Source organism: Leucoraja erinacea, chromosome 17, assembly GCF_028641065.1.
Source record: "Leucoraja erinacea ecotype New England chromosome 17, Leri_hhj_1, whole genome shotgun sequence".
In the NCBI taxonomy this organism is placed as follows: domain Eukaryota; kingdom Metazoa; phylum Chordata; class Chondrichthyes; order Rajiformes; family Rajidae; genus Leucoraja; species Leucoraja erinaceus.
The window spans coordinates 10987374-11004791 of record NC_073393.1 but is presented as its reverse complement, the minus strand read 5'-3'; the positions used below and the strand labels follow the sequence as shown (position 1 = coordinate 11004791).

Sequence of the window (17418 nt, the reverse complement as noted above, 5' to 3'; positions counted from 1 at the left end):
GGAAGGGGGAAGGTGGTCGCAAGCAGACGCAGCTCGCACTCTGCTCACCCCGCACCTTCAGCTTTCGGCCTCACACAGCAACTCCCGGTCCCACTCCAACTTCACTCAGAGGCTTCCGGTTCAACTTAACAGCTCCCGGCCCGTCGTGCTGGTCGCTGCAGAAGCAACCCGCACACCGTTCACGGACTCAGCCCCGCCTCCATGTTTTTATTCTCCGCAGGTGCTGGAAGGGGCGTTACCTTCATGGTGACTGACAGGCGAGAAGAACCATCTGCTGATCTCACGATTTTTTAAACCTTCATAACTTTTCTAATATTTCACCAATTGGAACAAAACTTGGTGCGCTTGGAGCGGTAAGGTGGCGAAAAGATCCTAGCGCTATAGGGTACCATTTTTGCACAAATTTAAAAAAAAAACACAAATCAGAAGAGGACAAAATAGTTTTAGTAATAGTTTAGATACTCGAGAAGCTTTTCATGTATGAACTCTCAACATATTATATGGAAAGTTTAATTTTTATATAGATGATGTATATGGATGTAATACATTTATCAGCAGGTCAAGGCAAAGACATTATTTGCACAGGAAAAGTTCATATGATTTGACAACTTCAATACATTCTCTACAACTCCACAACCATGGAACTACATTTGAAACACAATCGCTTTTGCTGGTAAATACAGCACCAAGAACCCAGAAATAACAATGAGGAACTCTATGTTCACTCTGCCTTCATTTCATGAAAATGGAGATGGAAAATGAAAGGTTGAAAGCAAGTAGGAAAGGTAGACATAAAATGCTGGAGTAACTCAGTGGGCCAGACAGCATCTCTGGAGAGAAGGGATGGGTGACGTTTCAGGTCAAGACCCTTTTTCAGAATCGTCAAGTAAGTAACCGAGCAAGTAGGAAATGAAGGATCAGGTTTTCGCAAGAAAAGTTAGGGGATGAAGAATCAAGAAAAAACTACTTTAGTTCCCCAGAAATATAAAAAAGGTTACCCAAATACTCAACGTAGAAATATTTGGACCAGACCATTATATATAAACAATATTTACTTAGCATCTATTCCAAACAATGCAGTTTTCATTGGACCAATGCTATAAAAACTCGAGATCCTATGTCTGACTCACTGCAACAAATGTGATCACTCTAGCACCTGAAGAATGCTTCGTGCTCTGGTTGGCAGGGCTACTGAAAGAACCAGATGCCAAGGGAAGCATAATGCTGCATCATTCATCTTGGAGACAAATCTTGAAATGGTTATGAGGCAAAAGTAGGAAAATGGAGCCATGGCCCAGACTAGATGAGCCAAGATTTTAATGATGACTAGCATAGCAAAGATTTTACGGGAGAGTTAAATTAATAGATCAGCTGAAACATCAACAAAATGAACAAAAAGGTACTGGCATATTATGAAGTGTGATCATTGTATTAAGAAATAATTCACCCTCTTATTTACCCCTAAAGTGAGGCCAAGCTACCATTACAGTTCAGGAAGTTTTTCAACATTCAACACTTGAGATGAGAACATTTACATCGAAGGGGGTTAAACAAACAAAAATAAATCATGCAGTATTGGATATGCACACAACTACAGACTTTGTCCAAGTACGTACTAGTGGTTTAAAGGATTTTAAATATCCAACCATAACATTGGAGATATAGACAATAGACAATAGGTGCAGGAGTAGGCCATTCGGCCCTTCGAGCCAGCACCACCATTCAATGTGATCATGCCTGATCGTCCCCAATCAGTACCCCGTTCCAGCCTTCTCCCCATATCCCCTGACTGCTATTTTTAAGAGCCCTACCTAGCTCTCTCTTGAAAGCATCCAGAGAACCTGCCTCCACCACCCTCTGAGGCAGAGAATTCCACAGGCAGATATATTTGTGTTGAATCAATTCCATCCCCTTTGCAACACATAGTTCACTACTCCAAAAATAATTTGATGAAATCACAGATAAGTAAGTGAGTTAAAGGACATACTAATTATGACGTCAATAAACTTATTATTTCTATTGATCACTGATTCTTTTCTGTTATGTCCCAGACATTAAACGTGATCTCAGCCTTTCTCAATTTTATTTGAACTTGCAAAGCAATGCCTGAAATGGTAAAATGGCCCACGGAGCTCGACAAAAACGTCAACAAGGTCTGACATTGAGCCGCTCCTAAAGGTAGCGCGACAGTGAAACAGATGTTTAGAGAGGAAATTCCAAAGGTTAAAATCTGAGCAGTTAAAGGATAGTTGCCAATAGTGAAACAATTAAAATCAGGAACTGCAAGCAGCCATAATTGGTCCTGAACTATATAAGTAATCTGTTGCAAAACAATCAGGGACTTCAAAAGACAATTCCAGAGCAACCTATAATCCAAGAATAATCACACAGACACCTGTAAATTGTAGCATGGTGGACAGGATAGAAGCCATCCCCCAGCCCTCGGGCTCCTCCTCCTCCTTTTTCCTTCATTCTCCCCGCCACCCCCTATCAGTCTGAAGAAGGGTTTTGGCCTGAAACATTACCTATTTCATTTCACTCCATAGATGCTGCTGCACCCGCTGAGTTTCTCCAGCATTTTTGTGTACCTAGGATAGAAGCCAAGTTTGGCAGAATTGCTGGCAACAACACATCACTCCCAGCGAGCTCAATGCACTCTGTGCTTGTTTTCAACAGAAAGTCAGCTCACCATGGCAGCCTTGAGTGCACCTGCACCCACACTCACTGCAGATGTTAGATCTGCCGTCCTGAGAGTGAATGGAGTCCCTGGCCGTGCTGTCTGAACTACATGGACCAGTTGTCAGGATATTTACAGACATCTTTAACCTCTCTCTACTCCACTCTGATTCACAACTTCCTTAAAACAACCACAATCATTCTCACTGCCAAATAAAAACCAAGGTAGCATGCCTTAACGACTACATTCTCTGATATCCACCATCGTGAAGTATGTCGAGAGGGTGGTCATGGTGCCTTCCTCATTGCCATGATCCAGTGCAATTCACTTACCGCCGCAACAGGTCTACAGCAGACACCACTTCCAGGTTCCACATTCATCCCTGGAACATCTGAATAACAAGGATACCTCCAACACTCATATTTAATTATACCACCGCCTTCACCACCATAATTCCAATCAAAGTCTTAGAACTACGTCTCAAAACCCCTCTCAACTGGATTCTTGGTGTTTTGATCCGTAGACTGCAACGCCTCTACTTCCTTAGAAGGCAAAAGAGGAGTTTGGCATGTCCCCAACCAACTCACCCACTTGCACCATGGAAAGCATTTTATCGGGATGCATCACAGCCTGATTTGGGAACAGCTCCACCCAAAACCGCAAGACATTGCAGAGAGTTGTGGACATAGCCTAGATTATCACGTAAACCAACCCCCCTTCCATCGAAGGTAGACACCAAATGCTGGAGTAATTCAGCGGGACAGGCAGCATCTCTGCAGAGAAGCAATGGATGACATTTCGGGTTGAGACTCATCTTCAGACCCCCTTCCATCGACTCCATCTATACCAGGGCTCGAAATTAACGGTTGCCCGGTTGCCAATGGCCACCTAAAGTCCTGCCAGGCAACCTAAAAGCCATGTAATTTTGCCCGGCTTGGCCCCCCTCTCTATCTCTCTCGTGGTCACTCTCCGTCTCCGCCCGCCATCCGTGTCTGGGCCGCCGAGTCTCCGCTCTCTGGCCGCTCCTCATCCGTCGGCACGGCCGGCCGCCTTGCACATGCGCACCGCCACTGCCAGCACATCCTCGGCTGCCCTGCACATGCTCAGTGCCACATCCTCCCCCTGCACATGCGCACAACCACGGCCAGCACATCATCTGCTGCCCTGCACATGCGCAGTGCCACATCCTCCCCCTGCACATGCGCACTGCCAAGGCCAGCGCATCCTCCCCCTGGACATGCGCACAACCACGGCCAGCACATCATCGGCTGCCCTGCACATGCGCAGTGCCACAGCTACTGGTTGGTGCCGGGCACTTTCTTACCTCCCTTTGCATTGTAGGAGATCTGTCCGCCATTGCTGTCCGGTCGCCGCCCCCCCCCGCGACCGCTGAAACCCGACGCAGAATCACTCCGTGTAGCTGGAGTAACTCCCTGGAGTAATTCTTGCTTCTTGGTTTCCTGGTCCTCCAAAAATATTCCAAATGGAATTTAAACTGGAGGTGGCGGAGGGTGGACTTAAGCAAAAATGTGTTCTTGGGCAAAAAAGAGCTACCTTATATTTCCCACCACTGGCTTCCAAACCAGAGCATCGGCGGTGTCCTCATTCTTTAGGGAACGGGGGTTCCACTCTTCCACTACAGATGAGGCTCTCACCACGGTCTCTTCTATACCCCGTAACTCTGCTCACACTGCCCATCCCCCCACTCGTAACAAGGGCAGAGTCCCACTTGTCCTCACCTCCCACCCATCACACACAACAGATAATTCTCCGACATTTTCGCCACCTCCAACGGGATCCCACCACTGGCCACATCTTCCCATCTCCTCCCCTTTTGGCTTTCCGCAGAGACCGTTCCCTCCGTAACTCCCTGGTCAATTTGTCCCTTCCCACCCAAACCAACCCTCTCCTGGCACTTTCCCTTCCCTTGAAATGCTACACTTGTCGCTTTACCTCCCCCCTTGACTCCATCCAAGGACCCAAGCAGTCTTTCCAGGTGCGTCAGAGGTTCACCTGCACCTCCTCCAACCTCATCTATTGCATCCACTGCTCTAGGTATCAGCTCTACATCGGTGAGACCAAGCGTAGGCTTGGCGATCGCTTTGACCAACATCTCTGCTCAGTTCGCAATAACCAACGTGATCTCCCGGTGGCTCAGCACTTCAACTCCCCCTCCCATTCCGTATCCCACCTTGCTGCCCAGGACCCCTCCATGGTCAGAGCGAGGCTCACCGTAAATTGGAGGAGCAGCATCTCATATTTCGCTTGGGTAGTTTACACCCCAGCGGTATGAACATTGACTTCTCCAATTTCAGGTAGTTTCCCCTCCCCTTTCCAGCTCTCCCACAGCCCACTGTCTCCGCCTCTTCCTTTCTTCTTCCCACCCCCCCCCATCCCCACATCAGTCTGAAGAAGGGTCTTAACCCGAAACGTCGCATATTTCCTTCGCTCCATAGATGCTGCCTCACCCGCTGAGTCTCTCCAGCATTTTTGTCTACCTTAAATTTAGTTGCATCTGGTTGGGTAACTATGGTAGGGTGAAGACTATTCCATGCTTTAATTTTGTGGGGGAACTCCATGGAGCAGCCAGCATCTCTGAATAGAATAAATTGGGTGATGTTTCGGGTAGAGACCCTTCTTTAGACTCCCTCTGGTTTTAGTTTAATTTAAAGATACACCGCGGAAACAGGCCCTTCGGCCCACCGAGTCCTCGCCGACCACCGATCACCAGTACACTCGTTCTAAACCACACATTAGCGAAGTCAAGAGTGTTTTATTCTCATGTCCCAGTTAGAGCAATGAAATCCTTACTTGCAGCAGCACAACAGAATATGTAAATCAAAACAATGTATAATTATATATAACTGTGTGTGTGTGTGTGTGTGTGTGTGTGTGTGTGTATATTATATGCACACGCGCACACACTGGGCAAAGTAAAAATATTCCATTTTGGGTTGGGTCTGAAAAAGGTTCCTGCACACCTTTGGAATGTGGAAGGAAACAAGAGCACCCGGAGAAAACCCATGCAATCGAAGGGAAAAGGAGCAAACTCCATACTGACAGCACCCATATTCAGGATCAATTCCGGGTTTCTGGCACTTTTAGGCAGCAACTTTATGTCCAATGTACTGCCCCATAGTCTTGAACTGAATTAAAACATATAGTAGCTGTAAAGGGGGACATAGCGTGACTTAGATTTAAGACTGAAAATGGCTAGTTTATTTTTGTTAGTAACCAAAGTTATCAACGTATAATTTTTTGTGTGTTGGGAAACAAAATATAGTGGCACAGCTGGTAGACTTGCTGCCTCAAACGCCAGAGATCTGTTCGATCCTGTCCTCGGGCACTGTCTGTGTTGAATTTGCACATTCTCCCTGCAAGCGTGTGGGTTTCCTCACACATCCCAAAGACACATTGGCTTTGTAGGTTAACTTGTCTCTGTAAAATTGCCCCTAATGTGTAAGGAGTGGGTGAGGAAAGTGGGATAACAGAACTTGTGTGAATGGGTGGTAGACAAAAAAGCTGTAGAAAATCAGCGGGTGAGGTAGCATCCATGGAACGAAGGAATAGGCGACGTTTCAGGTCGAGACCCTTCTTCAGACTGATGTTGGGGGGGGGGGGGCCGGGAAGGGGTGCAAGGAAAAGGCGGAGACAGTGGGCTGTGGGAGAGCTGGGAATGGGAGGGTGAGGAGGGAGAAAGCTAGGACTGCCTGAACTTGGAGGATCCAATGTTCATACCGCTGGGGTGTAAACTATCCAAGTGAAATATGAGGTGCTGTTCCTCCAATTTGCGGTGGGCCTCACTCTGGCCATGGAGGAGGTCAGGACAGAAAGGTCGGATTTGGAATGGGAGGGGGAGTTGAAGTGTTGAGCCACCGGGAGATCAGGTTGGTTATTGCAAACTGAGTGGAGGTGTTGTGCAAAGCGATCGCCAAGCCTGCGCTTGGTCTCACTGAGGTTGATCATACATTGAATAATCCAACCACATTTCTGTTTGGAAGTGGAAAGAAATAATAGAAATTGCACTCATTGCAATGTGTAAAAAAGAGTTGAAATACTGTATTGTAATTTTGCTGCATGCCATTGTGGTATATATCATGTCTTGATTGGTGAATATGTTTAGTTTGTGACTTTATTTGAAGCAGAAATAATATGTGAATGTTTCATTCAGCATAATTCCAACTGGTAACTACTCACTTCGTCCGAGCACATTATCGAACGCATCATGCAAGCCGTCTTAAATGACCACCTAAACTGTCATTTGGCAACCAAAAAAGCTGCCTAGGTTGCCCGGCTGGCATCAGTGAAAAAAAGTTAATTGAGAGCCCTGTACACATTACGCTGCCTTAGCAAGGCCACCAGCATAATTAGATTAGATTAGATTCCTTTATTGTCATTCAGACCTTTCGGTCTGAACGAAATTATGTTGCCTGCAGTCATACACAGAACCAGTAAAAACAAAACATACAATAAACACAAATTAAACATCCACCACAGTGTGTTCTCCAAGCCCATCCTCACTGTGATGGAGGCAAAGTCTTAGTCTCCGTCTCTTCCCTCCTTGTTCTCCCTCTGCGCTGAGGCGATCGATCCAGGCCGGAGATGCCGCCCTCCAGCCCAGCGAACCTCCGTGGTGATGTCGCCGCCGCCGAAAGCCGGAACGCCGTCTCCGCTCCAAGACGGCCCGCCACAGCATCAGCTCCGGGCAGCCGCCCCAGCTCCAGGCCGCCGCATCAGCTCCAGGTCCCGCAGTCTCCGCTCCAGGCCGCCGCCCCAGCTCCAGCTCCAGGCCGCCGCCCCAGCTCCGGGTCCGGGTCCCGCAGTCTCAGCTTCCGAGCCCCGCTGCATCAGCTCTAGGCCGCCGCCGAAAACCAGAACGCCGCACCAGCAAATCGGGCCACCGCTGCCTCAGCCCCGAAGACGGCCAGCCTCTCGTTGGTGAGTCCTGGCTGGCTCTGCCTCCGGAGCCTCGGGGTCAGTCGCAGGCTGGAGGCCGCCAGCTCCGCCATTAGGCCTCAGCGCAGACGGAGGCAGAGAAGGGGGATACGACACGAAAAAGTCGCATTCCCCCAAAGGAAGAGACAGAGAAGATGTTTCACCCCTCTAACACAACCCAACAAACTAAAACTTAACCAAAACAAGACAAAAAAAACAACAGAAAAAAGTAAAGACAGACGGACTGCAGGCGAGCCGCAGCTGTTAACAGCGCCGCCACTTCCAGAGAAGATGAATTACGGACCAGTCTCACCCCGTACAATGACAAATGAATGTCAGCTTAAAAATTAAAAATAAATCAAGAAAATGCAAGATGCTTGATGAGATGAAGACTCTTCGTCAGAACTCAAGAAGAGAGAAAACAAGTCAGTTTTAATCCACAGAGAGGGTAGGGAATGAATGGACAGGACGAAGAATACATCTTTGATAGGGTGAAGGTAGACGAAAAATGCTGGAGAAACTCAGTGGGTGAGGCAACATCTATGGACAGAAGGAATTGGCGACGTTTCAGATCAAGACACTTCTTCAGACTGATAGGGTGAAGACAGGACTGCTGCCGAGATATACAAGACAATATACAGATTGATGGAAAAAAGAGGGGCAAGGGAGAGCAATAAGGAACATAAAAGCCGAGATTCGCTAGAGGAGATTTTGGGTGGTCAATTAATCCACCAGTCCACATGTTTTTTGAATATGCAAGGAAACCAAGCACTTGGGAGAAACCTATGCAGCCAGAGAAATATAAACACTACAAAGATAACACCAGAGGTCAGGTTTGAAGCCAGGACTACCTAAGCTATGTGGCATCAGCTTTACCCACGACACTACTGTGCTACCCAAATGCAATAACTTTAAATTATTTTTGAACCCCAAATTGAACTCCATCTTTCCAGGCACAAATGGCGGCGCTGTAACGGCCTTTTCCCTTTCAGGTCTCCGTTGTCGTTGGGGCCTGGCACCGACTGGGGCTCCAGTCGCAGAGCCTGCGGACTTACCAGGCTGGCCTCGGAGCATGGAGAGCTGTAGTGGCGCGCGGCTGCGACCAGATTTCGGAGCTTCGGAGGCTCCAGCTGCAGGCCCGGTGGACGGTAACATCGGGAGCTCGCGGTCCCTGGTCGGAGACCACTCTTCGGAGCTCCCGCGGCGGCAGCTTCTCCTGCCCGAGTGGCGGGGCTGAAAACGGCCTGGAGCGGGGCCTGACATCCACCGGTGCGGCTTTATCGGCCGCGGGACTTGCCATCGCCCGCCGGGGGCTCCAACGGTAAGACCCGGAACAGAGCCTTGCATCGCCGGCGCGGCCTTAACGGCCGCGGGACTTACCCTCGCCCGCCGGAGCTATGACATCGGGTGTGGATGGAGAGCACGGGAGAGACAAGACTTTGCCTTCCATCACAGTGAGGAGAAGATTCACTGTGATGGATGTCTGCGTGAATTGAGTTGCTCAAGAAGGAACTGCAGATGCTGGAAAATCAAAGGTAGACAAAATTGCTGGAGAAACTCAGTGGGTGCGGCAGCATCTATGGAGCGAAGGAAAAAGGCAACGTTTCGGGCCGAAACCCTTCTTCAGACTGCTTGTGTGTCTTGTGGAATTGTTTATTTTTGTTGTACGGCTGCAGAAACTGAATAAAATCACTGAATATGGTATATTACTTTTGTAGTACATGTAGTTCTGCTATACGCAATAGTTGTGTTCCGAAGAAACCTTGTGTTACAGAACATCACATTTTATCTAGTTTCAGACTTGCAAGATAAAGTTATTTTTCCAGCAGGATTTTTCAAAAATAAGCATTTTCCGTAGCAATAAGTTTACTTTTGTTTCTGCAAGCTATGGATACCTAAAGGCTGTGTGTTACATTGTTTAATAGAGTATTGTTGCACAAGTATCAATAGAAACCAAATGCTTGTCAATTATAATGACCACCCACAGTTCAACTAGCAGCTGCGTTCTGGAGACATTAGTATCTGATTACTGTAGGGAAACTGCCTTATACTGTTCAAATCCACTGCAGCTTTTTCTTTTCTGCTTGTCAATATTTTAACGTAACGTTTAAATAATTCTCTAGTTCGCAATCAAAATTGCATTGTAACCAATTTGGCCTAGGTAATGCAACGGCAGCCCCTAATTCATCAATCACATTATATTCAATTTGTTTTATGATAACATGGATCGATGATAGGTATGCACAATATAACATAGGGAAATAAAAATCAATAATTATTTCTACTCGCCTCTGAAAAATGATCTTGCATTAATATAATTACAACCAAAAAAATAGGTCAACGTGGAGAAATATAGATACCCACATATCTTGTTCATAATCCTTTAGTCAAAAAATCCATTAGTACCAATTTGAGATAAAGATTAGTTTAATGACTTTCACACAATTCATTCAACCAAATCCAAAATTAAATGAAAATTCTTCCTAATGTTATTTTCCCCTTTCATGCAGTATTAATTAGACAAAGAGAAGAAATCTGATTATATATCTCCCATAACGTAGGTTGTAGAAGACAAGATCTTTCTCAATGGGTTACAAACGTGTTATTTAACATGGCATGCTAAACTACTGAAAAATAGCCAGACATTAACAATACAATAATAGAAAACAAATCCATTCACTTTATCTAAAAGATAATTACCACACCAGTGTGAAAAAAATTGTTTAGAATTTACTGCGCGATGAAACTAATGAACCAAACTATTTTGTGACAGGGTTAACGTACATCAATGAACAAACATTAGTGGATATCAATAATTAGCCCGACAAACAGAATTATCTACCTTCTCTTCAAGGGACACAAAACTATTCTGATATTCAACCAAAGCAACACTCAATGAATGGTGAAAGATCCCAGTGATTCATGGCAAATATCAAAACAGGTTTACTAAAAAAAAACAGCTAATTACACCTTCTGCTTTTTCTACATTTGATGGCATTATTTTTCTGTAATACACGAGTTGAAGAGAACAAGATGTGTAAAGGAAATTCCTTTAAGAACTATTGCACTAATCTCCGAGGCATGCATTGTTCTAGGATACAAATAGTCTATTGGCGATAGTATTAAAAAGAGCTGAATGTGATACACCGTCCCAACCAAGTAGTGCACCCAACATTCTTGGCATTCTCATCAAAACAATGAAGTGATGGAAGTCATTGAAATATCAGTGGTTAGAATACCACATTCTACTAACAATGCCCAACACAGATTTAAGCAATTTTGTTTTGTCAGAACATGACCAAAAATTAAATAGCAGGTAATAGATTCAGTGTGGCAGTTGGTTGGGAGCTTGGATTTTAAACTCTTTCTCCTGGAGGACAAAAGAATATTAAAAGCTTTCACAGTTGAAAAATCTTAGAAATAAGAAATTATATCACATATAGTAATAACATAACTGGAGGTCTTGTTGCTATTAAAAAAGAAATGTTGAACACGTAGGCAAAACAACATCCACACTCGAATGTTGAGAGTAGAAGAAAATTTCTCCCACTGAATGAAGTATAGCCTTCAGTGGATGATGTGATTGATCACAGAGAAGTCTTCAAAGTGTAATTAATCACACACATAGTTTGGCACCAATGACAATAGGATGATCATGCTGCTTCATGGAAACGTAGTCAGATTTGGCCAATTGAGCAACTGGACATAACACTTGGAGGTGGAACATGAGAAGAAAATGGAGTTTGAAGATAAATCACATGGACAACATTCAGCCCTGGACCACATTAACAATACAAACACTAACAACATTTAAAATACATTTGGAGAGCTACATGGATAGCAAGGCCTTATAGGGATAAGGGGCTAAACAAAGACATGTGGGAACTAGTGTGAATGGAGCATCTTGGTTGGTATAGATAAGTTTCCATGCTGTATGACTCTATGATTATAGCTTAACCTTCAACACCATAATAACAAATAATCTCCTCCCAAAATACTACACTTTTGTCTTGGGGCCACCAAATGCAAATCGCTCCTGGATAACAGGCAGGCTGATCTTGGTTAATTAGAATTGGTCATAAAATTTCCTCCACACGAACCCTTCAACACTGGTGCTGCTCAGGTCATGTGCTCAGTTCACTGCTCCAACCCCTGTACACCCATGACTGCATGGCCCAATGCAGCAAGCTGGATCAACAATGAGAGGGAACATGGAATTACATTGGGAACTTTCTGTCATGGTGTCAGGATAACAATCTTGACCTTAACGCCAGCACAAAAAAAATGTCGATCTAATGATTCCAGGGATGGAGCTGAACACAACATTGCACTCATTGACAAAGCTGTTGTCAACGGCTTCAAGTTCCTTCACAAGGGTGCAGTGATCAAGAAAGCACATCAGAATGTTTACTTTCTTAGGCATCCAAGATGATTTGGCATATCCACTTGAACTTCTAAAGATGAGTTATGCAAAGTATTCTTACATGATGAACCACAGCCTGATATAGCAATTGTTCTGCTTGAGTGTCTGAACCTGCATTGCTTCCGATTGCACCACAATCTTTGCACCATTCTGCTGATTTTGCATTTCTCACTGTATTTATTATTGGACCCAAAATAATCATGTATATTGCATAAGAAAGAACAGCAGATGCTGGTTTAAATCGAAGAGACACAAAATGCTGGAGTAAGACAGGCAGCATCTCTGAAGAGAAGGAATGGGTGACTTTTCAGGCCGAGTCCCTTCGTCAGACTGATGTCAGGGGAGTTGGCAGTACAGAGATAAAATGTGGTCGGAGACAGTAAGACTGATAGGATAACTGGGAAGGGGGAGTGGATGGAGAGAGAGGGAAAGCAAGGGCTACTTGAAGTTAGAGAAGTTAATGTTCATACCGCTGAAGTGTAAGCTACCCAAGCAAAATATGAAGTGTTGTTCTTTCAATTTGCGCTGGGCGTCATTCTGGCAATGAAGGAGGCCCAGAACAGGAAGGTCAGTGTGGGAATGGGGGGGGGGGGGGGGGGGGGGGGGGGGGGGGGGGGGGAGGGCAGTTAACGTGTTGAGAGCAACCGGGAGATCAGGTACGTTTAGGTGGACTGAGCGGAGGTGTTCAGCGAAACGATCACCGAGTCTGCGCTTGGTCTCGCCGATATAAAGGAGACAACACCTGGAACAGTGGATACACCTCCTCCAACCTCATCTACTGTAAGTGAACCTCTGCCTCACCCGAAAAGACTGTCGGGGTCCTTGGACGGAGTCGAGGGGGTAGGTAATAGGGACAGGTGTTGCATCTCCAGCGGTTGCGGGGGAAAGTACCTGGGGAGGGGGTGGGAAGGGACAAGTTGATCAGGGAGTTGCAGAGGGAACGGTCTCTGCAAAAAGCAGAAAGGGATGGAGATGGGAAGATGTGGCTAGTCGTGGGATCCCGTTGGAGATGGCGAAAATGTTAGAGGATTATGTGCTGTACGCGACGGTTGTTGGGGTGGAAGGTGAGGACAAGGGGGACTATGTCCTTATTACGAATGAGGGGGGGAGGGGGAGCAAGAGCGGAGCTGCGGGATATCGAGGAGACACTAGTGAAAGCCTCATCTATAAAGGAAGAGGGGAACCCCCGTTCCCTAAAGAATGAGGACATCTCTGATGACCTGGTATGGAACACCTCATGGGCAAAACTACACCCAATGCCCACATGTCAACAGTATGGGCGCAGAAGCGGCGTAGACAGAGGAATTGGGGATAGAGTCTTTACAGGAAACCGGGTGGGAAAAGTGTAGTCTAGATAGCTATAGAAGTCAGTGGGCTGTAATAGATGTCAGTCAATAATCTGTCTCCTGTGATGGAGACAATCATGTATACTGTATACTTTATGACCTTCATGCAAACAAGGAATTTCACTGGACCTAGTAACAATAAACTAATTTGAATATGAAATGGGTTTGTCACATTGTTTTTTTATAAATACGTGGATTGGTGAGTGAGAGGACTATCAGTGAATGGTCAAGAAACTTATCTGAGTGTATCAGGGATTAAAGCTTGATCACACCGAGATGATATGTCAGGGAACAAGGGTGGAGCAGAAAGCAAAATGCTCTGACATGATGAGGAGCAGGTATGGAATTTGAGTACCAAAATGGTGGGAATGGGAAAGGGAAACAGCGACTAGCTTTTGGAAAAAACCCCAAATTGTTTTGAACTTATTGCCAAAAATAAACAAGTTCTTCCAATCTGTTACAGAAAAAGGTATACTGGTGTCCAGTGTTACGGAAAAATAATTTAAGATGAAATAGAAAACAGATTTCACAGAACACAGAAAATACAAGTGGAGCTATGCGAGGACAGGCTTCTTAGATATGGACTACTATGAATTACTTACCAGTTAAATTGATTTGTCTATCCAAGAGTGGGAAAAGATAGGTACAGTATAGCAGGAAAATTGGGAATAGAAGTGCAGGTTTTGATTTGGACAGGGTCAATGAAAACGTCAATCATTGAGCTTTTGAATATTTTTAAGTATTTGCCAATTATCAGAAAGGTTAGCTTTTTTCATTTTAAAACACAACTCAAGCCAACAAATAGAAAGTGACACAAAGATTTTATACGTGGAATTCACATTGCTGTAACTGCGTTTGCTCCCATGCACTGTAAATAATCAAAGAAACGCTCATGCAGTCGCACATCCAAATAATGTAATTATTTAATTCCAGAAATTGTTCATGCAAAATGACTTTAACTTTAATCACTCACCTCTCCCGAGTAACTATATTTTCCCTTCAGTATTTGCCTGTATAATCGAGCACGATTATCATCTTCAAAGGGCATGGTTCCACTTAATAAAATATAAGAAACTACACCCAATGCCCACATGTCAACAGAATTTGTGTAAGGCTTCCTCCCAAGGATTTCAGGAGCAATATATTCTGGGGTGCCACAGGTCGTCTTCATGAGACAGTCGTCACCTTTCTTTCGAGTGCTTGCTAATCCAAAATCTGTGATCATAATTTTAGAATCAGCACCTGGGTGATAATACAGCAAGTTTTCAGGTTTCAGGTCTCTATGTGTGATGCCTAGAATGTGCAAATATTTAACGCCATCAAGAACCATTTGCAACACTTTTGTGGCATCACGTTCAGTAAAGGAACCTTTGGCTATGATCCTGTCAAAGAGTTCACCTCCAGTAGCAAGCTCCATTACCATATACACTCGCTCTTGAGTCTCAAATACTTCAATAAGTTGTATAACATTTGTGTGCTTCACTCTCCGGAGGACATTGAGCTCAGACTCGCAGACTTCCCTGCCTTCCTTGTACTTTGTCTCAATTAGTTTTATTGCATAAGGTTGTTTGGTGCTTTTGTGCTCCACTCTGACAACCCGGCTGAAACTTCCTCTCCCAATCAAGGCCTTGATGTCATACTTTGCAGTCACTCTGGGGTCAAATTTGGCACGATATTTTGCCACTTTATTCCTACGAGGATCATTTTGCTGGTCCCAATGCCCACTCTGTTGGTGGGCATTAGTCTGATGAGGTGGAGGTGCATCATTCTTGTTCCGATTCTTGGCGGTATTGTCTTTAATAAAGTGCTTGTATTTATCTCCATTTTGGCCAGTGTATGGCTCCACAGTTTTGACGAGATCCAAATGGAAGTTCTTAGTTGGCTCGGGAAGCACTTTGCTTATCCCGCAGCCCATTGCTGTTACTGAGCCAGGAAATCATTTCATCTCTTCATTCTCATCCGGCTCCTTGTCTACTTGCACCTTGACCTTTCCTCTGTAACAAAACAGTACACATTTCACAACACTTCCAATAATGTACTTGCAAATGAATTATCTGAAGAATACAAACTTCTTCCAGGCGAACGTTACAAATAAATGGATTTCATAATATGACTGTCCTTAAAAATGTATCTACACAGCATAAAGAGCTTAGAAAAGTACAGCACAGAAACGGATACCACGGCTCACAATGCCTGTGCTGAACATGATGCCAAGATAAACTAACCTCATCTCTCTACACATAAACCTCGTCTGCTTCCATTCCCTGCATATCCATGTGTCTATCTAAAAGTCTAAATGCCACTATCATATCTGCCTTCACTCCCTTCCCTTTCCCTCCCTGCCACATTCCTGCACTCTATATAAAAAAATCTTGTTCCACACAACAGCTTTAAACTACACCCCTCTCACCTTAAAGCTATACCCTGTAGTCGTTGACATTTCCATCCTGGGAAAGTGGTTGTCTGTCTGTCTACCCTATCTACGCCTCTCATAATTTTATATACTCTTATTAGGTCTTCCCTTAGCCTCCATGCTCCAGAGAAAACAATTCCAAGCTTGCCGAACCCCATTTTATAGCTAATACCCTCTAATCCAGGCAGCATTCTGGTAAACCTCTACCACAACCTCAATACTAGAGGGCATAGTTTTAAGGTGAGAGGGGCAAAGTTAAAGGTGATATGCAGGGGCAGGTTTTTTTCTCCAGAGGGTGGAAGGTGACTGGAACACAGTGCCAGCGTGCTAGCAGAGACAGACACAATAATGGCATTTAAAAGACTTTTACATCGGCACATGGATATGCCGGGGATATGGGAATATATCACTTATGTGCAGGCCGGTGAGTGAACATCATGGCATCATGTTTGGACAGACATTGTGGGCCGAAGGGCCTGATCCTGTGTTGTACTATTCTATGCACCCTCTTCAAAAGCCTTCCTTCCTGGTCTTCTTCTTCTTCGAGTCCGTTGCAATCTCAGATGTCGTTCTGCCAGTGTTTGGCGCAGTATCTGGTAATGGTGCGACAGGACTGCACACAAAAAACTCCAAATTCTGCCTAACCAAGTCTTATAGAGGGGATAGACACAAAATTCTGGAGTAACTCAGCGGGGCAGGCAGCATCTCTGGAGAGAAGGACAACGACTCCTCTTCAGACTGAGAAGCTTAACTCAGTGAGACAGGCAGCATCTCTGCATATAAGAAATCGATCAAAAAGTTCTCATTCCCAGCCTACTGCAGAGGGTTCAGGAGCCGGACACCCGCCCTGTGAAGCCTCTCCCTGTACTAGCTGCCCGCTGCCAGCCCCGCACAGGCCGGGCCTCTCACAAACCGAGCCCGAGGCTGCACAGACCCCCGCCCAGCCCAGTCACAACTCCAGCCCAGGCCCCGGCCCCGGCCCCAGCCCACCTGACTCCGCCGAATAGCCTCCTCGCAACCGCGGCCAGCCGCTGTCCGTGCTGCGGTCACCGGCAACGCCGGGCGCGACATCCCAGACCCAGAGCTCCGGCCTCCGCCTCGACGACGGTCATCGCCCTCCCGCAGCGCGGCCGTCGCGAACTTTCCCTGAACTCGCCGCCACCGCCGCCGCCGCGCGCGCGCTCCCGCGTCACTTCCTGCCGCGCGCTCCCCGTGCGCTCCCGCTCGCCGCGCGCACTCTTTGCTCGCGCTCCTGGGCCGCCGGTCATCGAGTCCTTGTGCCCAATCCTCCAGGACATCATCGCCTGCAACAGAAGGTGACTACCTTGTCAGGGGGAAAAAAAGATCCTTTTACGTTGCTCCGCTTGCTTGGTTATCATATTGCTTGGTTATTATGAAGAAAATAGGCTCAAAATGCTGGAGTAACTCAGCGGTAAAAGGCAGCATCTCTGGAGAGAAGGAATGGGTGACGTTTCGGGTCAAGACCCTTCTTCAGACTGAGAAGTCAGGGCCATAAGGAAAAGGAGTATAATTGGGTCATTCGGCCCATCAAGTCTATTCCGTCATTCAATCATGGTTGATCTATTTCTCCCTCCTATCCCCATTCTCCTGCATTCTCCACATA

General features: G+C 45.8%; 1 protein-coding gene across 2 annotated transcripts in view; it reads right to left on the bottom strand.

Annotated features, from left to right (window-relative positions):
* Positions 1 to 17001, bottom strand: part of pskh1 (protein serine kinase H1) — a 33932-nt gene extending 16931 nt beyond the window's left edge. For both annotated transcript variants that reach the window (XR_008724852.1, XM_055648492.1), the window contains exons 1-2: positions 16785 to 17001; positions 14355 to 15375 (exon numbers count right to left, since the gene is read on the bottom strand). Coding sequence is in view for 1 of the 2 variants with exons in the window: in XM_055648492.1 (XP_055504467.1) it covers positions 14355 to 15296 (942 nt within the window). In the remaining variant the exon portion in view is untranslated. The remainder of the gene's footprint in view (positions 1 to 14354; positions 15376 to 16784) is intronic.
* Between the last annotated feature and the right edge of the window lie 417 nt (positions 17002 to 17418).